Source organism: Salvelinus alpinus, chromosome 17, assembly GCF_045679555.1.
Source record: "Salvelinus alpinus chromosome 17, SLU_Salpinus.1, whole genome shotgun sequence".
Lineage (NCBI taxonomy): Eukaryota > Metazoa > Chordata > Actinopteri > Salmoniformes > Salmonidae > Salvelinus > Salvelinus alpinus.
The window spans coordinates 20,416,757-20,438,457 of NC_092102.1; the positions used below are offsets into that span (position 1 = coordinate 20,416,757).

General features: G+C 45.1%; 1 protein-coding gene across 1 annotated transcript in view; it reads left to right on the top strand.

Moving 5' to 3' along the window:
- Positions 1-21,701, top strand: part of LOC139542437 (microtubule cross-linking factor 2-like) — a 22,455-nt gene continuing 754 nt past the window's right edge. The window contains exons 1-8 of the mRNA XM_071347862.1: positions 1-975; positions 1,744-1,968; positions 15,131-15,289; positions 17,255-17,320; positions 17,423-18,619; positions 18,753-18,893; positions 19,475-19,561; positions 20,391-21,674. Of these exons, the coding sequence (XP_071203963.1) occupies positions 223-975; positions 1,744-1,968; positions 15,131-15,289; positions 17,255-17,320; positions 17,423-18,619; positions 18,753-18,893; positions 19,475-19,561; positions 20,391-21,674 (3,912 nt within the window). The 5' untranslated portion in view covers positions 1-222. The remainder of the gene's footprint in view (positions 976-1,743; positions 1,969-15,130; positions 15,290-17,254; positions 17,321-17,422; positions 18,620-18,752; positions 18,894-19,474; positions 19,562-20,390; positions 21,675-21,701) is intronic.

Here is a 21,701-nt window from a genome sequence, read left to right on the forward strand (position 1 = left end):
AGTGTGACAGCCCACTTGATCGACTGACCTAAAGAAGGAGAGATCCACAGCATTCATGCGCGCAAAGTCTGGATTTTGGCTTCCACAGAAAATAGTTGTGGCAATTCTGTTATAACTCATTATGTTTATTTTGTTGGACTCAACAAAACATGATAGACTTTATAGATTAATTTAGGGAAATTCTTAGTTTTATGCACTCCTTTCAATAAAAACGGACAAGAAATGAACAGCAGGGATGGTGACAGTCCCGTGCCAAAACAGGCGCACCGGGGACAAAGACAGCCCAAGGCGCAAAAGGTTTTCAGCATGAAGAAGAATCGAACGCCATCGAGTGTGCAAACCAAAGATGCCCCAGGCTCATCCAGGTCAACCGGGACTATACGGCGCGTCGTGGGCAAAGGGAATGAGATTAAATCGGAGAAAGGGACGTGTACAGGAAATGGCGTGCCATCCGTTACCGAGTGCCAAAAGAATCAAAGCACACTTAGGAAACTATCTGATGCCAGAAATGCTTCGGGGGATTTGAGCAAGGACTCAGATTGCGTCTCGGGGAAGCTATCATCCTCGGACAGCAGTTCTGAAATGTCTGACTGCACGGAGGGATTTCTGACTGCATCAGAGGAAAACCAACTTTCTGGGGACACTCTGTCTCCAAGCAGCGAGACTGGATCAAGTGTTCGAGACGAAGATGCAAATAGTGACAGGTTGAGTGGGAATGCTCTAAACAGTGTATCCGATATGAGCACTGGAGGCAACCCATTCACACGGAAAGGCATATCACATGACAATTCCATCATGCATTCTGGTAGGGATGGAAACCATTCTCCTGGATGTGGAGGGTCTCTTCTTCCTTCGCTGAATGTCAGCGTAGCATCCCTGTCTTATTCAGAACTGACCGGGGAGCTCGTGGACGAGACGCACGAGGATCTTGTCAGAGAAAACGACGACTTGAGATCAGAAAATGAGTATTTGAAAGTAAGACGATTCACTTAATTGTCATGTCATTACCCGTAAAAACGAGGCCTTTTATTATTTAACACATTTCCTCAAGTCTTGACCCCCCTTATCATAAAGAAAATAACTTGAATATCGACTGATTTGAATAGAGTTTAATACTGAAGTAGGCTATTGAAACAACAACGCAGGCACGCTCGTGACATTAGTTGTTGTCAGGGTAAGAGGGCCAGACTTTCCTTACCAGAGCCGATTAAATACTTTATGTAATTGGCCGTGTCAACCTTAATTACTTACACGTGACTGCAGGAGCAGCACGCTCACGCAAGGAGCATCAAAAGTCATTAGCCACAGTGGGTGTGTTTCCCAACCTGGGTAGTTCAAGGTTGGGGTAAAGCAACAAAAAAAATAACCCTGCAAATTGATCTGCTACTGGTACTCCCGGAATCTTGCTTTTTAAAACTGCATCGTTGGAAAGGGCATTAGTCTACACTCGTTGTATTCGCTGCATGTGACAAATAAAATTAGATTTGATACACACACACGCGCACACGCGCGCACACGCACACACACACACACACACACACACACACACACACAAACATTCTGAGCTTGCCTAAGAAAAAAACGAATTAAACAGTTCCACCTTTAGAACTGACACTTGGTTGTGCATAAAGCAGCCTAATAAAGCCTAATAAAGTAGCCTGATGATGATGGCGATACTGTTGTTGATGATGATGCTGCTGTTGAGGATGCTGATTGAGATTATGTCTTTGGTGTCATGTCCAGGATGAGATGGAGGAGCTGCGCTGTGAGATGCTGGAGATGCGGGACCTCTTCCTGGAGGATGAGGTGTATCAGCTGCAGGAGCTGCGGCTGCAGCTGGAGCAGGCCAATAAGATGTGTCGCATCCTGCAGTACCGCCTCCGAAAGGCCGAGCGACGCAGCCTCAGGGTGGCCCAGACTGGCCAAGTGGACGGGGAACTAGTCCGCTCTCTGGAACACGACGTCAAGGTGAAGCATCTGTGTGTGTGTGTGTGTGTGTGTGTGTGTGTGTGTGTGTGTGTGTGTGTGTGTGTGTGTGTGTGTGTGTGTGTGTGTGTGTGTGTGTGTGTGTGTGTGTGTGTGTGTGTGTGTGTGTGTGTGTGTGTGTGTGTGTGTGTGTGTGTGTGGCTTCAGTTCAGCTAAACCTAGGTTATGGCAAAGTGGGGTGTGTAGAAATACACCCAACAGTTGAAGCTCATTTACTGGGTTTCTACACAATTTTGAAACTAAAATGCTATTTGGAGAACCGAAAAAATAAACAAACATTTCCCACAGACATTATCACCGCAATAATAGGTTTATATTAGGTTTAAATGTCTGTGGAATGGCGTGTACAATGTACTACTCATCCTCATCATACATAGGCAACATTGACTCATTTAGCCTACTTGTGGAACAGTGCAACATGAAATAGACAATACACGCTATCAAGGCCGACTTCCAATACATCAATGTGAAAGTAACCCGAGCTAAGAAAAAAGCTGACTGCGAATGCAAACTATGCCAGATAAATCCTAAACACGCATTTAAATAAAAGGCATACATCAAAGGAATTACTTAGGCCTACAATCGACAAGGATGCATAAAGACAAACAAACTCAATCAAGGAATGAAGAAAAATGTGATACATTTTTTGGGCACAGTTGAGTAGCCTACAATGCTTATATGAAAATCATAACTGGCACGCAGATCTTTAGAAATTGTAGGATCAATTGTAAATTGTCACGCATATGAAAAATGTTGCAGACCCCTTGTTATAGGCTAAATGAAGTCACGCTTGTGGAACGGCGCATACAGTTTACTTTGACAGCAGTGTCACTGTCTCATGCACTTCCAACCAAAATGTTGTAATCTGGGTGCTCATTCTATACAAATAAACAGCTCTACATCCACACTATAGCTAATTAACTTAGCAATATTTAATTATGTTTTTCCAGCAAGATTGATCTGTTAGAATATCTAATTTTAATTCAGGAAGATGGACAAGCAAGACCGATAGAGTGAGAGGTGGAAATGCATTATACCAGAAGCAGGTAGGACTACACCAAGAAGTTAAAAAAGTTATCCCAACTAATCATTCATTATTTGCATTATCTCAATTATCATTCTGTCACTGCATAGCCTACAATTGTTATTGTCTTCGAAGCCAAACATGTATTTTGGGGAAACGCTCTAAATAGCAAGTTGTTCAGTTGTTTATTTTCATACCAATACGCCTACATGAAACCAAAATTACATTAGCCTACTGAGCGAATAAATGGAAATACAATTAGGTTTACAGTTATCACAACCTATATTTTAATAGCAATAAAACAGCTTTTGGTTTCGAATGGTCACCAAAAAGGAGGGCTCCCCACCTCCCAATTCCCAATTAAATGAACCCCTGGCTATCAGATTACAACAAGGTTTGCAAGGCCAAGCTACATTTTTAAATTTTGCTGCTGCTACAGAAGGCTACATCGAACTGCTAATACAAGACTGGTAAAGGCACAGTGCACTACTTTTGTGAAAAAAGTTTATTCATATTTTTTTGTTGCACGATTTTTCAGGGGGTGCTGCAGCACCCTCAACACTCCTACTTCACTATGTGTGCATGTGGAGTGCTCACTCAAAGCAACTTTTGATTTTCAGGCATCTTTCTCCTATAAGGATTGTACCGTAATCCCTCCATCTCTTGCTATGTTGCACAATGTCATCAGTGGGGTCGAGTGAGTCATTAGTATTCCAGTCAATGCACAAAGCCACTTGAAAAGCCCTTTGAATGACTGTACCAAATACCCCTCTACTGTCTCATGAGTCCAAAACGTTTCAGAGCAACTGTACTGCTCACATCCTATGTCTTAGTTTTATAAGTGCACATTAAACTGCAATTACAGTATTTAACAATGTTATGGCTCAGCCAAATCTTGTCAGATGGGCTTCAAAATATTTGGAGTAGGTATTTTAATGGATCCTTGTGTGTGCGGCAGCTTTTGTTTGTGTTTATTTGTTGTGGTGGAAGTTGTTAACTTGTGTAACAGAGACATTAAATCAAGCACATGACAAAATACTGCGTTGTTTGGATGACCCAACTGTTGAGTTGCAGGCATTGGGTCACTTAGTTGGGTTGTTAAAAAAAAAAACATATCAGAAGACTATAGGCGTGGCTTAGTAGGGACGTGGCTTTCAGATAGTTATTTTTGGGCACCTGTGATGAGATGGGGGCGCTGAGGAGAGCGCGTCTTGACGGTTCCTGCTTGACTTTCCTTTTTTAAGGCTATTTTTGCATTAATTATTAGTTTGTTTGCTCAGAATGTTCGTGCAATAGTTTTCTACGACTGAAAACACGTCTGGATCATGAATTGGAAGCTACAAACTTATCTCTCAGCCTCTCAGATCTAGAATACTACATTGGCTTCTTTGTTCCCCGCACAGCGAGCTTACCTGTTACTCCTGGCCGAGATGACCTAAGGCAATGCCGGCAACAAAGAAAAGGAAGGAAAGGGGGACTCCTAGCTAGGCATAAAAGATGGCCTACACAGCCTCCTCTACCTAGTATCCTGATGGCTAATGTCCAATCGCTGGAAAATAAATATTGTGAATTCCGAGTAAGGCTGCAATCGCAGTGGGACATCAGGAAATGCTTTATCTTTGCTTTTAGTGAGATGTGGCTTACGGACAATACTCTCGACTCTGCCAATCAACCAGATGGCTTCTCCATATTCCGAATGGATCAAACGGCAGCTCCTGGTAATAGTCGGGGGGGGCAGGGGTACGTTTCCTCATAAACAATTACTGGTGTACTGAAGTTGAAAATATTGTGAGCTCCTGTTCAACCGACCTGGAGTTTCCTAATGCTAAAATGCTAACCACACTATATGCAGAGGGTATTCATGTGTGTTCTTATCACAGCTCTGTACATACCGCCACAAGCAAACACCAAGCTGGCACTCAATGAACTTTACAAGATCATTAGCCAGCAAGAATCCTCTCACCCGGAAGCAGTCTTTATTGTCACGGGTGACTTTAACCAAGCCTGTCTAAAACACATTTTCCCAAAATATCAATAACATGTATCCTGCCCCACAAGACGATCCAGCGTCCTTGAACATGTATACACAAACATCCGTGACGCATACAAAGCCATCCCCTGCCCCCACTTCGGCCAATCAGATCATGTCTCTCTGTTCCTACTCCACACCTACAAGCAGCAACACAAGAGGAAGCCACCAACACAGAGAAAAGTGAGGCGCTGTTGAAGATGCTGATGGAGAGGATGCCTTTGGTGTCATGTCCAGGATGAGATGGAGGAGCTGCGCTGTGAGATGCTGGAGGATTGTTTTGAGAATACTGATTGGAATATGTTCAAAGATTCACCCACTAAGGACTCATCCATCAACATTGAGGAACACTGAGTGTACAAAACATTAAGAAAACCTTCCTAATATTGAGTTGAAAACGCACAAAAGAGTGAATGCTCATAAAGCCTCCGGCCCAGATGACATCCCTGGTCGCGTGCTCAGAGTGTGTGCTGACCAGCTGGTGGGCTTCTTCTCGGACATCTTCAACCTGTCCCTGTCCCAGGCTGTAGTCCCCACATGCTTTAAATTAAGGAGACCACCATCATCCCAGTGCCCAAGAAAAACAAAGTGACATGCCCAAATGACTAGCGTCCTGTAACGCTAACCTCGGTCATGATGAAGTGCTTCGAGAGGCTGGACATGGCCCACATCAAGGCCAGCATGCCAGGCACACTGGATCCACTCCAATTTGCCTACCACTCCAACAGATCCACAGAAGATACCATTTCCATTGCTATGCACACGGCCGTAACACATCTGTTCATTGATTACAGTTCAGCATTCAACACCATTGTTTCCTCCAAGCTCGACACCAAGCTCAGAGCCCTGGGTCTCGACACCACCCTCTGCAACTGGATCCTGGACTTCCTGAAGGGCAGACCATAGGCTGTGAGGATTGGCAACAACACCTCCTCCACACCGACTCTTAACACAGGGGTGTGTCCTCAGTCCTCTACTCCCTGTTCACCCATGACTGCGTGACTTTGCACGACACCAACTCCATCATCCATTTTGCTGACGACACCACGGTTGTAGGCGAGTCAGCCTATAGGGAGGAGCTAAGTGAACTGGCATTGTGTCATGACAACAACCTCTCCCTTAATGTCAGCAAAACAAAGGAGTGATTATTGACTTCAAAAAGCAGAGGATGGAACATGCCCCAATCCACATTAACAGGACTGCAGTAGAGAGAGTCACAAGTTAAATTCCTCCGCATTGAGAACTTGTCATGGACCAACAACACCACCACTCTTGTCAAGAGAGCACAAACCGTCTTTTATGTCTATATTAGATTATGGGGATATTATCTAAATGCTTGCAGCAACGTCTACACTTAAACCACTAGATGCTGTTTTCCATTGTGCGTATGTTAAGGTTGAACACTGACACTTTTTGTAGCTTAAACAAGGCTTACACAAGTGTATGAGTTCCTCACGAGCTTATGCATATCCGAATGTTGGGATAGTTACCACTTTGTTACAATATGTAAATATACTGAACAAAAATATAAACGCAACATGCAACAATTTCAAAGATTTTACTGAGTTACAGTTCATATAAAGAAATAAGTAAATTGAAATACATTCATTAGGCCCTAATCTATCGATTTCACATGACTGTGAATACCGATATACATCTGTTGGTCAAAGATACCTTACAATTTTTTTATCTCTGTGCATTCAAATTGCCATTGTTAAAATGCAATTGTGTTCGTTGTCTGTAGCTTATGCCTTCCAATACCATACCTCCACCGCCACCATGGGGAACTCAACGTTGACATCAGCAAACCGCTCACCAACACGACTTCATACATGTTGTCTGCGGTTGTGATGCCGGTTGGACATACTGCCAAATTCTCTAAAACGACATTGGAGGGTGCTTATGGTACAGAAATGAACATTAAATTCTCTGGTAACAGCTCTGGTGGACATTCCTGAAGTCAATGCTCCCTCAAAACTTTAGACATCTGTGGCAAAACTGCGCATTTTAGAGTGGCCTCTTATTGTCGTCCCCAGCACAAGGTGCACCTGTGTAATGATCATGCTGTTTAATAAGGTTATTGATATGCCACACCTTTCAGGTGGATGGATTGTCCTGGCAAAGATGAAATACTCACTAACAGGGATGTAAACAAATTTGTGCACAGAATTTGAGAGAAATAAGCTTTTGTGCGTATGGAACATTTCTGGGATATTTTATTTCAGTTCATGAAACATGGGACCAACACTTTACATGTTGCATTTATATTTTTGTTCAGTGCAATAATGTTATTAATTTTATATTAAAATATATAATGTGCAAAAATATTAAAATAAATGTTTATTTCTAATATACAAACTTAACCTGATGAACAGGAATGACATTTACTCTCATTGGTGGGATTACCTGAAAGCCACGCCCCTAATAGGCCACACCTTCTGAAAATAACCTATGGATTACATTAAGCAGCTGCTGGGTCAACCCAGCATGAAAGTAAATAAAAAGTCAGCTAATGGTTGAAATAGTCCATGTTTGGATAATCCAAACAACCCAACATCAAATCAAATCAAACTTTATTTGTCACATGCGCCGAATACAAGTGTAGACTTTACCGTGAAATGCTTACTTACAAGCCCTTAACCAACAGCGCAGTTTAAGAAGAAGAAAATATTTACCAAGTAGACTAAAAAATAAGTTATAATAAAAGTAACACAATAAGAATAACAATAACGAGGCTATACAGGGGGCACCGGTACCGAGTCAGTGTGCGGGGGGGACAGGCTAGTTGAGGTAATCTGTACATGTAGGTGGGGGCGAAGTGACTATGCATAGGTAACAAACAAACAGCGAGTGTACCAAAGGGAGGGGGGGTCAATGTAAATTGTCCGGTGGCGATTTGATGAATTGTTCAGCAGTCTTGTGGCTTGGGGGTAGAAGCTGTTGAAGAGCCTTTTGGTCCTAGACTTGGCGTCGGTACCGCTTGCCGTGCAGTGGCAGAGAAAACAATCTATAACTTGGGTGACTGGAGTCTCTGACAATTTTATGGGCTTTCCTCTGACACCGCCTATTATATAGGTCCTGGATGGCAGGAATCTTGGCCCCAGTGATGTACTGGGCCGTTCGCACTACCCTCTGTAGCGCCTTACGGTCAGGTGCCGAGCAGTTGCCATACCAGGCGGTGATGCAACCGGTCAGGGTGCTCTCGATGATGCAGCTGTAGAACCTTTTAAGGATCTGGGGACCCATGCCAAATCTTTTCAGTCTCCTGAAAGGGGAAAAGGTTTTGTCGTGCCCTCTTCACGACTGTCTTAGTATGTTTGGACCATGATAGTTTGTTGGTGATGTGGACACCAAGGAACTTGAAACTCTCGACCTGCTCCACTATAGCCCCGTCGATGTTAATGGGGGCCTGTTTGGCCCACCTTTTCCTGTAGTCCACGATCAGCTCCTTTGTCTTGCTCACATTGAAGGAGAGGTTGTTGTCCTGGCACCACACTGCCAGTTCTCTGACCTCCTCCCTATAGGCCGTCTCATCGTTGTTGGTGATCAGGCCTACCACTGTTGTGTCGTCAGCAAACTTAATGATGGTGTTGAAGTCGTGTTTGGCCATGCATTTGTGGGTGAATAGGGAATACAGGAGGGGACTAAGTACACACCCCTGAGGGGCCCCAGTGTTAAGGATCAGCGTGGCAGACGTGTTGTTGCCTACTCTTCTTACTACCTGGGGGTGGCCCGTCAGGAAGTCCAAGATCCAGTTGCAGAGGGAGGTGTTTAGTCCCAGAGTCCTTAGCTTAGTGATGAGTTTTGTGGGCACTATGGTGTTGAACACTGAGCTGTAGTCAATGAACAGCATTCTCACATAGGTGTTCCTTTTGTCCAGGTGAGAAAGGGCAGTGTGGAGTGCGACTGAGATTGCATCATCTGTGGATCTGTTGGGGCGGTAGGTACATATAATTATGGTCAGATTTGCCAAATGGAGGGCAGGGGAGAGCTTTGTATGCATTTCTGTGTGTGGAGTAAAGGTGGTCTAGGATTTTTTTTCCCCTGGTTGCATGCTGGTAAAAATGTGATAAAACTGATTTAAGTTTGCCTGCATTAAAGTCCCCGGGCACTAGGAGCGCCGCTTCTGGGTGAGCATTTTCTTCTTTGCTTATGGCCTTATAGAGTTGGTTGAGAGCAGTCTTAGTGCCAGCTTCGTTTTGTGGTGGTAAATAGACGGCTACGAATAATACAGATGAGAACTCTCTTGGTAGATAGTGTGGTCTACAGCTTATCATAAGGTCTCTACCTCAGGCGAGCAATACCTCGAGACTTCTTTAATATTAGACATCGCTCACCAGCTGTTATTGACAAAAAGACACACACCCCTCGTCTTACCAGAGGTAGCGTCTCTGTTCTGCCGGTGCATGAAAAATCCCGCTAGCTCTATATTGTCCGTATCTTCATTCAGCCACGTCTCGGTGAAACATAAGATGTTATAGTTTTTAATGTCCTGCTGGTAGGATAATCTTAATCGTAGGTCATCAATTTTATTTTTCAATGAATGGAAGGGAGTGGGAGTTTACTCGCTCGCCTTCGGATTTTCAGGCCCCTTTTCCGGCATATTTTCTTCACGCAACGGGATCTGGGCCTGTTCCAATGAAAGCAGGATATCCCCTATATGCGTGAATATGTAGGGATATTCACGCAACCCAACTGGCTGGGTCAGAATAACCCAGTGTGTGTTCTGTTCAATATTTACCCAATGCTGGGTTACCAAATAACCCATGATCACTCTGAAGACTTTGTGGGTTGAGTGGGCACTGGGCAGATCACTGTGGAAAGTTTACTGGTATGTGGGCTGATTCCTCTGTTGGAGGTTGCAATGCTGAGTTTATTTGCACAGCTGTGTGTAGTAATAGAATACCAACCAGCCACATGGCAGTGAATTTGATACCCTTGGCTTCCCCCTTCTTCACTCCTTACATTTTTCAAACACATGGATTTTCTCTTTCTGTGTATTCCCACCAAGTTTAAAAAGTAGGTATTTTAACAAAAGTATAGTATCTGTGTTTAATATATTTTCTCTTTGGGGAATGGATATCTTCCACAATATAATCATTTAGGGGGAAATTCCAACCCGAGTTAAGTGCGTGCAAATGAAACGTAATTCCCTTTTTATGCACTTTTCTCTATATGAGTATTCTGACCTTGAACTTAAAGGGAAACTTCAGGATTTTGGCAATAAGGCCCTTTATATACTTCCCCGGAGTCAGATGAACTCGTGGATGCCATTTTATTGTCTCTGTGTCCAGTATGAATATCATGTCTCTGTGTCCAGCATGAGAATATCATGCTTTTCACCGGCTATTCGTTTGGGGTGGACATCGAATAAATGAAGTTGTAGCTGAGGTGTGTCTACAGATACACCCTATTCTGACCTTTACTTAATTCCTTAAATAATTCCACCACCTTTACATGCGTTGAAACCATAAATAAGTTCTATCGAACCTACCGGTTCCAAGTGGAAATAGCATCTACTTTATTTTTTCCTGATCGAAATAAAACCGTTCTCCATGCACTGTAATGTCAAATCAAAATAAACTAAAATGTTATTGGTCGTATACACATATTAGCAGATGTTATTACGTGTGTAGCGAAATGCTTGTGTTCCTAGCTCCAACAGTGCAGTAATATCTAACAATACACACAAATCTAAAATAATTCAGAAATATTAGAACAAGCAATGTCGGAGTACGGAGTGTATATACAGTACCAGTCAAAAGTCTGGACACACCTACTCATTCCAGGGTTTTTCCTAATTTTTTGTTATTTTCTACATTTTACAATAATAGTGAAGACATCAAATCTATGAAATAACACATATGGAATCATGTAGTAAACAAAAAAGTGTTAAACAAATCAAAATATGTTTTATAATTGAGATTATTCAAAGTAGCCACACTTTGCCTTGATGACAGCTTTGCACACTCTCGGTGTGAAAAACAACTCCTCATCAATCTACACACTATACACCATAATGACAAAGCGAAAACAGGTTTTTAGAAATGTTTGCAAATTTATAAAATAAAAAAACAGAAATACCTTATTTACATCACTATTCAGACCCTTTGCTATGAGACTTGAAATTGAGCTCAGATGTATCCTGTTTCCATTGATCATCCTTGAGATGTTTCTAAAACTTGATCGGTGTCCAGCAGTGGTAAATTAAATTGATTGGACATGATTTGGAAAGGCACACATCTGTCTATATAAGGTCCCACAGTCGACAGAGCAAAAACCAAGCCATGAGGTTGAAGGAATTGTTCGTAGAGCTCCGAGACAAGATTGTGTCAAGGCAGAAATCTGGGGAAGATTACCAAAAAATTTATGCAACAATAAAGGTCCCCTAGAACACAGTGGCCTCAATTATTCTTAAATGGAAAAAGTTTGGAATCACCAAGCCTCTTCCTAGAGCTGGCCCGCCCGGCCAAACTCAGCAATTGGGGGAGAAGGGCCTTGGTCAGGGAGGTGACCAAGAACCCAATAGTCACTCTGACAGAACTCCAGAGTTTCTCTGTGGAGATGGGAGAACCTTCCAGAAGGACAGCCATCTCTCCAGCACTCCACCAATCAGGCCTTTATGGTAGAGTGGCCAGATGGAAGCCATACCTCAGTAAAATAAACATTAAAGCCCGCTTGGAGTTTGCCTAAAGGCACCTAAAGGACTCTCAGACCATGAGAAACAAGATTCTCTGGTCTGATGAAACCAAGATTGAACTCTTTGGTCTGAATGCCAAGTGTCACATCTGGAGGAAACCTGTCACCATCCCTAAGGTGAAGCATGGTGGTGGCAGCATCATTCTGTGGGGATGTTTTTCAGCGGCAGGGACTGGGAGACTAGTCAGGATTGAGGGAAAGATGAACGGAGCAAAGTACAGAGAGATCCTTGATGAAAACCTGCTCCAGTGCGCTGAGGACCTCAGACTGGGGCGAAGGTTCACCTTCCAACAGGACAACGACCCTAAGCACACAGCCAAGACAATGCAGGAGTGGCTTCGGGACAAGTCTCTCAATGTCCTTGAGTGGCCCAGCCAGAGTCTGGACTTGAACCCAATCGAACATCTCTGGAGAGACCTGAAAATAGCTGTGCAGCGACACTCCCCATCCAACCTGACAGAGCTTGAGAGGATCTGCAGAGAAGAACGGGAGAAATAATGGGAGAAATACAGGTGTGCCAAGCCTGTAGCGTCATACCCAAGAAGACTTGAGGCTGTAATCACTGCCAAAGGTGCTTCAACAAAGTACTGAGTAAAGGATCTGAATACTTATGTAAATATGATATTTACGTTTCTAAAAAACAGTTTTTGCTTTGTCATTATGGGGTATTGTCTGTAGATTGATGAGGGAAAAACAATTAAATAATTTTAGAATAAGGCTACATTTACATTTAAGTCATTTAGCAGACGCTCTTATCCAGAGCGACTTACAAATTGGTGCATTCACCTTATGATATCCAGTGGAACAACCACTTTACAATAGTGCATCTAACTCTTTTAAGGGGGGGGGGGGGGGGGGGGGTTAAAAGGATTACTTTATCCTATCCTAGGTATTCCTTAAAGAGGTGGGGTTTCAGGTGTCTCCGGAAGGTGGTGATTGACTCCGCTGACCTGGCGTTGTGAGGGAGTTTGTTCCACCATTGGGGTGCCAGAGCAGCGAACAGTTTTGACTGGGCTGAGCGGGAACTGTACTTCCTCAGAGGTAGGGAGGCGAGCAGGCCAGAGGTGGATGAACGCAGTGCCCTTGTTTGGGTGTAGGGCCTGATCAGAGCCTGAAGGTACGGAGGTGCCGTTCCCCTCACAGCTCCGTAGGCAAGCACCATGGTCTTGTAGCGGATGCGAGCTTCAACTGGAAGCCAGTGGAGAGAGCGGAGGAGCGGGGTGACGTGAGAGAACTTGGGAAGGTTGAACACCAGACGGGCTGCGGCGTTCTGGATGAGTTGTAGGGGTTTAATGGCACAGGCAGGGAGCCCAGCCAACAGCGAGTTGCAGTAATCCAGACGGGAGATGACAAGTGCCTGGATTAGGACCTGCGCCGCTTCCTGTGTGAGGCAGGGTCGTACTCTGCGAATGTTGTAGAGCATGAACCTACAGGAACGGGTCACCGCCTTGATGTTAGTTGAGAACGACAGGGTGTTGTCCAGGATCACGCCAAGGTTCTTAGCACTCTGGGAGGAGGACATAATGGAGTTGTCAACCGTGATGGCGAGATCATGGAACGGGCAGTCCTTCCCCGGGAGGAAGAGCAGCTCCGTCTTGCCGAGGTTCAGCTTGAGGTGGTGATCCGTCATCCACACTGATATGTCTGCCAGACATGCAGAGATGCGATTCGCCACCTGGTTATCAGAAGGGGGAAAGGAGAAGATTAATTGTGTGTCGTCTGCATAGCAATGATAGGAGAGACCATGTGAGGATATGACAGAGCCAAGTGACTTGGTGAGAAGCGAGAATAGGAGAGGGCCTAGAACAGAGCCCTGGGGGACACCAGTGGTGAGAGCACGTGGTGCGGAGACAGATTCTCGCCACGCCACCTGGTAGGAGCGACCTGTCAGGTAGGACGCAATCCAAGCGTGGGCCGCGCCGGAGATGCCTAACTCGGAGAGGGTGGAGAGGAGGATCTGATGGTTCACAGTATCAAAGGCAGCCGATAGGTCTAGAAGGATGAGAGCAGAGGAGAGAGAGTTAGCTTTAGCAGTGCGGAGCGCCTCTGTGACACAGAGAAGAGCAGTCTCAGTTGAATGACTAGTCTTGAAACCTGACTGATTTGGATCAAGAAGGTCATTCTGAGAGAGATAGCAGGAGAGCTGGCCAAGGACGGCACGTTCAAGAGTTAACGTAACAAAATGGGGAAAAAGTCAAGGGGTCTGAATACTTTCCGAATGTACTCTATATGTATGTGGATGCAACCTTCAAATTAGTGGATTCGGCTATTTCAGCCACACCTGTTGCTGACAGCTGTATAAAATTGAGCACACAGCCATGCAATCTCCATAGACAAACATTGGCAGTAGAATGGCCTTACTGAAGAGCTCAGTGACTTTCAACGTGGCACTGTCATAGGATGCTATCTTTCCAACAAGTCAGTTCGTCAAATTTCTGCCCTGCTAGAGCTGCCCCGGTCAACTGTTAGTGCTGTAATTGTGAAGTGGAAACAAATAGGAGCAACAACGGCTCTAGCTGCTTACTGGTAGGCCACACATGCACCCGGAACAGCTGGTGCGCTCATGCATGGTTCAGTGTTGCTTGCCTTGAAGCGAGCATAGAAGGGATTTAGATCCTCTGGTAGGCTCGACATCGCTCGGCAGCTCGCGGACGGGTTTCCCTCTGTTATAGTTTGCAAGCCCTGCCACATCCGACGAGCGTCAGAGCCGGCATAGTAGGATTCTATATTAGTCCTGTATTTAATCTTTGCCTGTTTGATGGCTCGTCGGAGGTCGTAGGGAGATTTCTTATAAGCCTCCGGATTAGTGTCCCGCTCCTTGAAAGCAGCAGCTCTCGACTTTAACTTAGTGCAGATGTTGCCTGTAATCCATGGCTTCTGGTTGGGATGTACGCACGGTCACTGTGGGGACGACATCGTCGATGCACTTATTACTGAAGCCGGTGACTGATGTGGTAAACTCCTCAATGTTATCGGCTGAATCCATATTCCAGTCTGTGCTAGCAAAACAGTCCTGTAGTTTAGCATCTGCTTCATCAGACCACTTCTGTATTGAACGCATCACTGGTACTTCCTGTTTTGAGTTTTTGCTTGTAAGCAGGAATCAGGAGGATAGAGTTATTGTCAGATTAGCAAAAGGGAGGGCCTTTTAGGCGTTTCTGTGTGTGATCACAGGTTGCCCCTCCAGGGATGTTTCATTCACCTTATTACATCAATGACGACATCAATAACAGTGTTGTTGTTCTGAAGGCTGATATCTGAGAAAGGACCTTTTGTTTTCCCCAAAAAAATCTATGAAATTAATGCACTACTACGACAATAACGACCGCTAATAACTATAACTAGTGAGGACAATTGTCAGTCATTGCTTTATCAGGTTATTCTGTTTACAGGTAGCAAAGAGTGTATCCCTCCGCCTACACAATGAGTTGGAGTCAGTGCAGAAGAAGAACTCCCGGCTAGAGTGGGAGAATGAGGCACTGCGGGAGATGCAGCAGGAGCTGGAGGTGGCGAAGCAAGTTCTGCAGGCCGAGATGGAGAAAGCCAGAGAGGTACTACTACTTTTATACACCACCATCAACTACTACTATCTACCACCGACTGTATTAGTTTAACCCACTGCCCTCAGTGGTATCCTTTTAAACATAACCCCACCATTAACCCACAGTGCTCTGGTCCAGAGTCCTATTTCTTCAAATACTAGTATATACACTACAGCTGCCCCATCCCACCCAGTTTGGTACTCCCCCATCATCCTGCTGTCACTCTGAAGTGAGGTGACACATGACCCTGACTGGATCCTAGGGCTTTGCTGGGATGAAGAATGAGGACATTGCTAGCAGCTGACTGCTGGGCGGTGGGTGTGGTAGAGGGGTGTGGCATGTAGGAGGCTGAACATGGGGGGCACAGCTGACATTCTTCTCACCAGGCAACCTGGTCTCAGGGCATTTCATATGATTCTGTACGTAAATCAGAGACACTCCATTTAGTATGATATGTTACGTTTGGTATGATTACATAAGACAGATGGTTACTTAAGGCAAAAACGAAAGTTGGGTGGGTAACTTTTTACTACTTTGCAACTATTTATCATGTTAGCTAATCCTTCTCCTAACCTTAACCCTTTTAGCTAACCCTCAACCCAACCCCTTTAGCTAACCCTTCCCATTACCCTTTAACCTAACTCATAAATTTAACCCTAACCTTAAGTCTAGCTAACATTAGCGAGCTAGCCACCTAGCTAGAATTGGTAACATAATACGATTTGTAATTTGTAACATATCATATGAAATGGGTGATGGACATCCACAAATGAATACATACCATACAAAATGTAACATATCATACTAAACGGAGTGTCCTGGATTTACGTACAGAATAATACAAAATTCTCTGAGACCAGGTTGCACCAGGGACTAGAGCGAGAGAGAAAGATGGACCAAAATAGAGCAATAGCTCTCTCAAGACTCCCCTCTCCCTCTCCTCTGGTTATTTTAAGCATGGGTAAATCTGGGTCAGGAGGATGTATTACAGCATCAAAATGACAGTGGTTTAGGTACTGGCATGTTGGCATACTATCACTGAATGTCATCAACTGGTGGCCATGGAGGAGCCCAGGTCTTTTATTATAGTGCAGTGCAGTCCATCTACATGTGCTTTAGTTTAATCCAGGATTCAGTGCTTTGGTATCAGCTCAGCTGCTACTCCCTCTGATCCTGACTAGGAAATCCACTTAGATTACCTAATCTGGGCAGACAAGTACAAGGGAAGCTAGTCAACATGGAAGAACTGCTGTTACTGCAAGTTGTCTGTGTGGTTTGCTGCCTTGCTTATGGAACTGAATCCAGAAGGGTAGTATTACTCACATAATATTTATATATAAAATACAGAATCATACAGTACTACTGCCGATTATAGTTTTTTCGCTATTCACTGCCTCTGGGTTCGTTAATTTACAGACCAACAGCTAGGGTTAGATTAATGTGGTTATTTATTCGTAACTCCCACTGCAACGCCTCAGTAAGATAATTATTTTGAGTTCTTTTAACCTCTTTGACCCCTGCCTGCCAACAGACAAAACTGCAGACAGTGACTGACACGGTGACACCAGCCTACATTCATTTCATACTCAGCTCTGTAAACATACCAACTCATACATGAAGTGCTGCACTCTAATGGAACTTTCTAAGCGAAAGAAAAATAGTGAGTTTGTAATGGAGCTAATTTGTGTACATATATACTTTGACTCTCTTGGTTTGTGTCTCTTGGACACTGAAGATGCTGTGAGAAAACACTGATTTCCTGTAAGAATGTCTATATGAAGGTCAAAGACAGACAGGAGTGACAGATAGGAAGGAGACGGGAGAGGAGAGCTGAAAGAAAGAGGGGTTCATTGTTGAATGACATTTGACAAATATATCTTCTCCTCCTCCGTCATGTTTTCATGGGGTGGTAACGATGCTGTGAATAGTACTGTTGAATCTTCAACATTCTTTGACATTTGTTCTACTCCACAGAGTTCTTTGAAGAGAAAAAATGTCAGATCACCAACCAACAAGACTGAGAAGAAGCTGTCGTCTCAGGTAAAAGTTTAATGTTATTATCATGTTATTAACATCTTAAATAGCTTACGACTGCATATCACAAGTTAGGATTCTTTATGTCTGTGTGATTTGATTCCTCAGGATGACAGTACTGATCTAAAGTGCCAGCTCCACTTCGCAAAGGAGGAATCAGCTCTCATGTGCAAGAAGCTGGCCAAGATGGTGTCGGAGAGTGAGGGCATGCGTGAGGAACTGGCAAAGTTCCGCTCAGCCTACGGAGACGTAGACGCTGCTGCCCACTCCTCTGAGGGTGCCACTGCTAAGTCCCCGCACACCAGGGAGGCAGAGGTCAAGGTTCACCTGCGGCTGGTGGAGGAGGAAGCAACGCTCTTGAGCCGCCGTATCGTAGAGCTGGAGGTGGAGAACCGTGGCCTCCGGGCGGAGATGAGCGACATGAGGGATAGTGGAAGAATAGGAGGAGAGGAGGAAGAGGAGTCACTGCAGGAAGGTGTCAGGGAACATGGGGATTTACCACCAGCCCATGTTAGGGATGCAGAGGAAGGTGAAAGGGGTTTGACAATGGAGTACATCCAGTTTGAGGAGGCGGCGAGGGAGAGACAGAGGAGATGCGTGATTAAGTGTTCTCAGGAGGAGGTGATTGAAATACAGCATAGAGACCAATCCCAGACGGAGAGGCTGGGTCCCCTCAAACAGATCCCTCGAGAGGGGCCTGTAGGTGGGGAACGGGAGCCCCTGGACAACCAGCAGAGTGATACATGCAGAGGCAGTGTTGCCAATGCCTTGAATGCAAAAGATCATGAGGCCCTCCTTGCCTTGCGAGATCATGCCTGCCTTGTGACTTCAGCTATCCAGCTTCTTGCCTCACCAACCCAAAATGGCCACAGCTCCCCTGCCTTATCTCCCCACCTCCCCCGGGCAAAGTCTAACCCTCAGGGTAAAGCCCAGCCTCTGGCTCTGGACCCACTCATGCAAGGCCACCTGTATGAGGCTCTGGAGCTTCTGAAGGCCATGCTGTTGGCCTTAATTGTGAGGGTGGAGAGCCTGGTGACACCAGGAGGACAGTTGAGGGTTGAAGGGAATTCCATCGCCATCCCCTCCCTGGCTGATCAGGACACAAAGAACAACACAGAGGTCTTAGCCAAGCATGAAAATGGCGAAGGCCTGTGCACAGTAGTGCTGAAGGAGAAAGTGAACCGGGCAACACAGTCAGACCACCTCGACAGCTGCATGGACCCCATGATGCAGCTGACCTTAAAGATGCTCTGGGTCCTCCATCAGCACTGTCTGAGGAAGGGATCTGGCCTTGAGGGCAAGGAGGTATGAGAGGAGGGGAATGTAGGGGAACATGTATTGCAACATACTGTAACTGAAATGTTCATAAATCAATTTCTTTCTGCAAGTAATCATGAAAGCCAAGATTAAAAGTATGTTTTACTGTTGGTTTTTGCAGAGCAGAGATCCTACGACCATATCTATGCTACACGGGCTGTTGCAGTATTTGGGTACAGAGCTGCAGGACTCAGAGGACAGTATAGCAGGACAGGATTCCAAGGCCACATGGGCATCAGACTGGAACGACTTAATCTCCAAGGTAAGCTAATGCTACTGTCACGCTGTGGGCTCAGCCTATGAAGTGACTGTCCAATTACATAAGTTGATATGACTGTGATATAGTACTTAAAGGGCAATTCCACCACTTTTCAACCTCATATTCTTCATCTCCAGCACCATACCAGTATCTACATATGTGAAAACGGCACATTTCTATGATCTGTGATTGAAAAGATTATCACCAACAAGAAAAAAGGTAATCAAATGACATCACAGTGTATGATTAAAAGTAAAAAACAGTTTTTAGCCAGAGGGAGGGAATTTTCTTTCTGCCCACATAACTGCAAATCTATTTTTGTTTTTGATAAACACTTTGTAACTTTATATGTTTTACTACAAAACATAGAAACCCACCGTTTTCACATATGTAGACACTGGTATTGTGCTGGAGATATTGAATATGAGGTTGAAAAGTGGTGGAATTGCCCTTTAAGTACATTGTCCCGTAGAATGAGGGATACACCACTGTTATGTTCTAAGGCAAGGAGTGAATCAGACAGATATCCTGATTCTGAGTAATCATCAAAGACTAATACCTTCCCATTTCTTGTAATAACTCAGATGGAGTGCAGCACTGGTAAGACTAGGGCACAGGGTTATTCAGTCCAGCCAAGTCACCCTATGGACACACAGAGTGAGATGACTGAGGTAAGGAAGTATTTTATTTCCTCCAGCCGTCCACGTTCATCTGTCCTGTGTTGTGTTTGGTAGCATGTGATGGGATGTGGTTCAGCAGTAAGCTCAGCTGATGGCTTCTATCTGGCAGGGCTTCCCCCTGGCCTGCCTGCAATCAGTACAGCCATCATAAGATCAATTGTGCCATAGTATTTAGGCTAAGCTCTTGTGGGGGCTACTGCCAAAAGCAGCACTGCTGGACCGGCATGTGCATTGACTACATTACAAGACTCAGACAGAGACAGAGGGGGAAAATGTGTGAGCAAGAAAGTGAGAGCAAGGAAGGAAAAAGGAGAGAGAAAAGGAGAAAGAGGGTGAAAGGGAGAAAGAGGGTGATAAGAAGCAGAGTGTGGGAGAGAAACTTGGAATGAAGTGTGGGTAGAAAAGAAAGTGCCTTGAACTCGTAACTCACTCTACTTCCTGAGCTTGTGGTCTGAGGATAGTTGTCCAAAGACAATAGTAGGCTACATTTCGATCGTAAAACCCTCACATTTTGTTTATCCTATGTACGTCTATAAATGTGCAAAACGCTAAACAGGGAAGTGGTTTCTCCCACCACATGTTGAATGATAACTTAAAACAGGTTTCTGGTCTCCATGATTACATTTTAATGTATAGAATATTATTTTCCTGGCAAACACAATAGCAATTTAAATCAAATAAAAACAATTGCAAATATTTTAGCTGTTGCCAGGAGAAAGACTGTGAATTAGGAAGAGCATAATTTTTTTTACATGGCTGTTTTCCATATGTTTCTCTGTTCTTTCCACCATAATCTGCAGAGACTCTTATTTCTTCACAGACAGGAAATAAGATCAGACCAGAAAGTTCTACATTTGGGTCCAATAAGAAGAACTGGTGCTATCTCAGCCATGAGGCAGCTCAGTTGGACAGAGGGGACCCGTTTAAGACCTGGGACCATCCCATCATGCCCCCTAGCTTCCGCAATCTGCACTTGGACCAGTTGTCCCTGGACAGGAGCCACACTGCCCCAGAGAAGACCGTCCTCCGCATCTACTACAGTCCCCTATCTGCAAGGAGAGTCCATCTGGTTCATCTGAGGCACAGCACCAACACTGATAGAAATGGTACTACTAGTGTAATCTCCACCAGGCTTAGTACATCCCAAAGCTCTCTCACTCCCCTATGTCTGAGGCTCTCCGCTAATTTGAGCGACGACATGAAGGAGATGACAGCTAGCTTACGACAGGCAGTTCACTCCAGTTCGCCAGAGAGGAGGAAGGGGAGGGTGATCATGAGTGGGGGGTGGACGGTGGATGTGGCCACCTCAGGGACTCAGACCCAGATGCACCCACAGATGGTGAGTGTGGGTCTACAGACGGATGGGCCCTACAGTATAGGTGCAGTGAGAGCCTCCCCTTCACGGCTTTCTGCCCGTGCTCAACAGATTTCTACTTCCCTGGAGAGGCTCCCAGGTAGGACAGAAAGGCCCAAGTCTGGCTCCACCTCCCCAAAACTGTATCGCAGACACTCTGCCTCTGCATCTTCCATCTCCTCCTCTTTCCCTTCTTCCACAACTGGTTTCACCACCACCATGTCCAACACCACAACCCCCAACTCCTCCACCGCCTCCTCTGTCACTCCTGGCAGTGAGCGTGTTTTATGGGGCTTGTCCCATCGTGGTCCAGCTGGGTCGACATGGGCCCGCCCCACCAATCCCAGAGCCGGTCCAGGGCTTATCCACCACAGTACAATAAACAGTGAGTTGAGCAGTGGTGGAAACACTAAACCCACCAGCAAACCTGCTGGAGCCAACCGGTACGGCCTAGTCACTGAGTTCCTACGCAAAATGAGTGGTCGGGCAGACAAGCCAGCCCCAGCATCAGCATCAGGCGGGGGCCAGAAGGGGAAATGCAGTCCAACTCATAAAACTCTAGAGCGAGGGCCCTCTCGTCCCCCTGCTGCACCAGTACACAGGAACGACAGTGTCACCAGGATTGTGAACCAGAGGTTCATGAAGCAGAGAGAGGAAGCATGCCGGGTCCATATATGCCCCAGTCAGGCCCACAGTCAGAACCAGGCTGTCAGAAAAGAACCGAGCCTGGAGAGTAACGTGACACTGGAGGTAAGTACAGTAGGCCTGCCCAACACA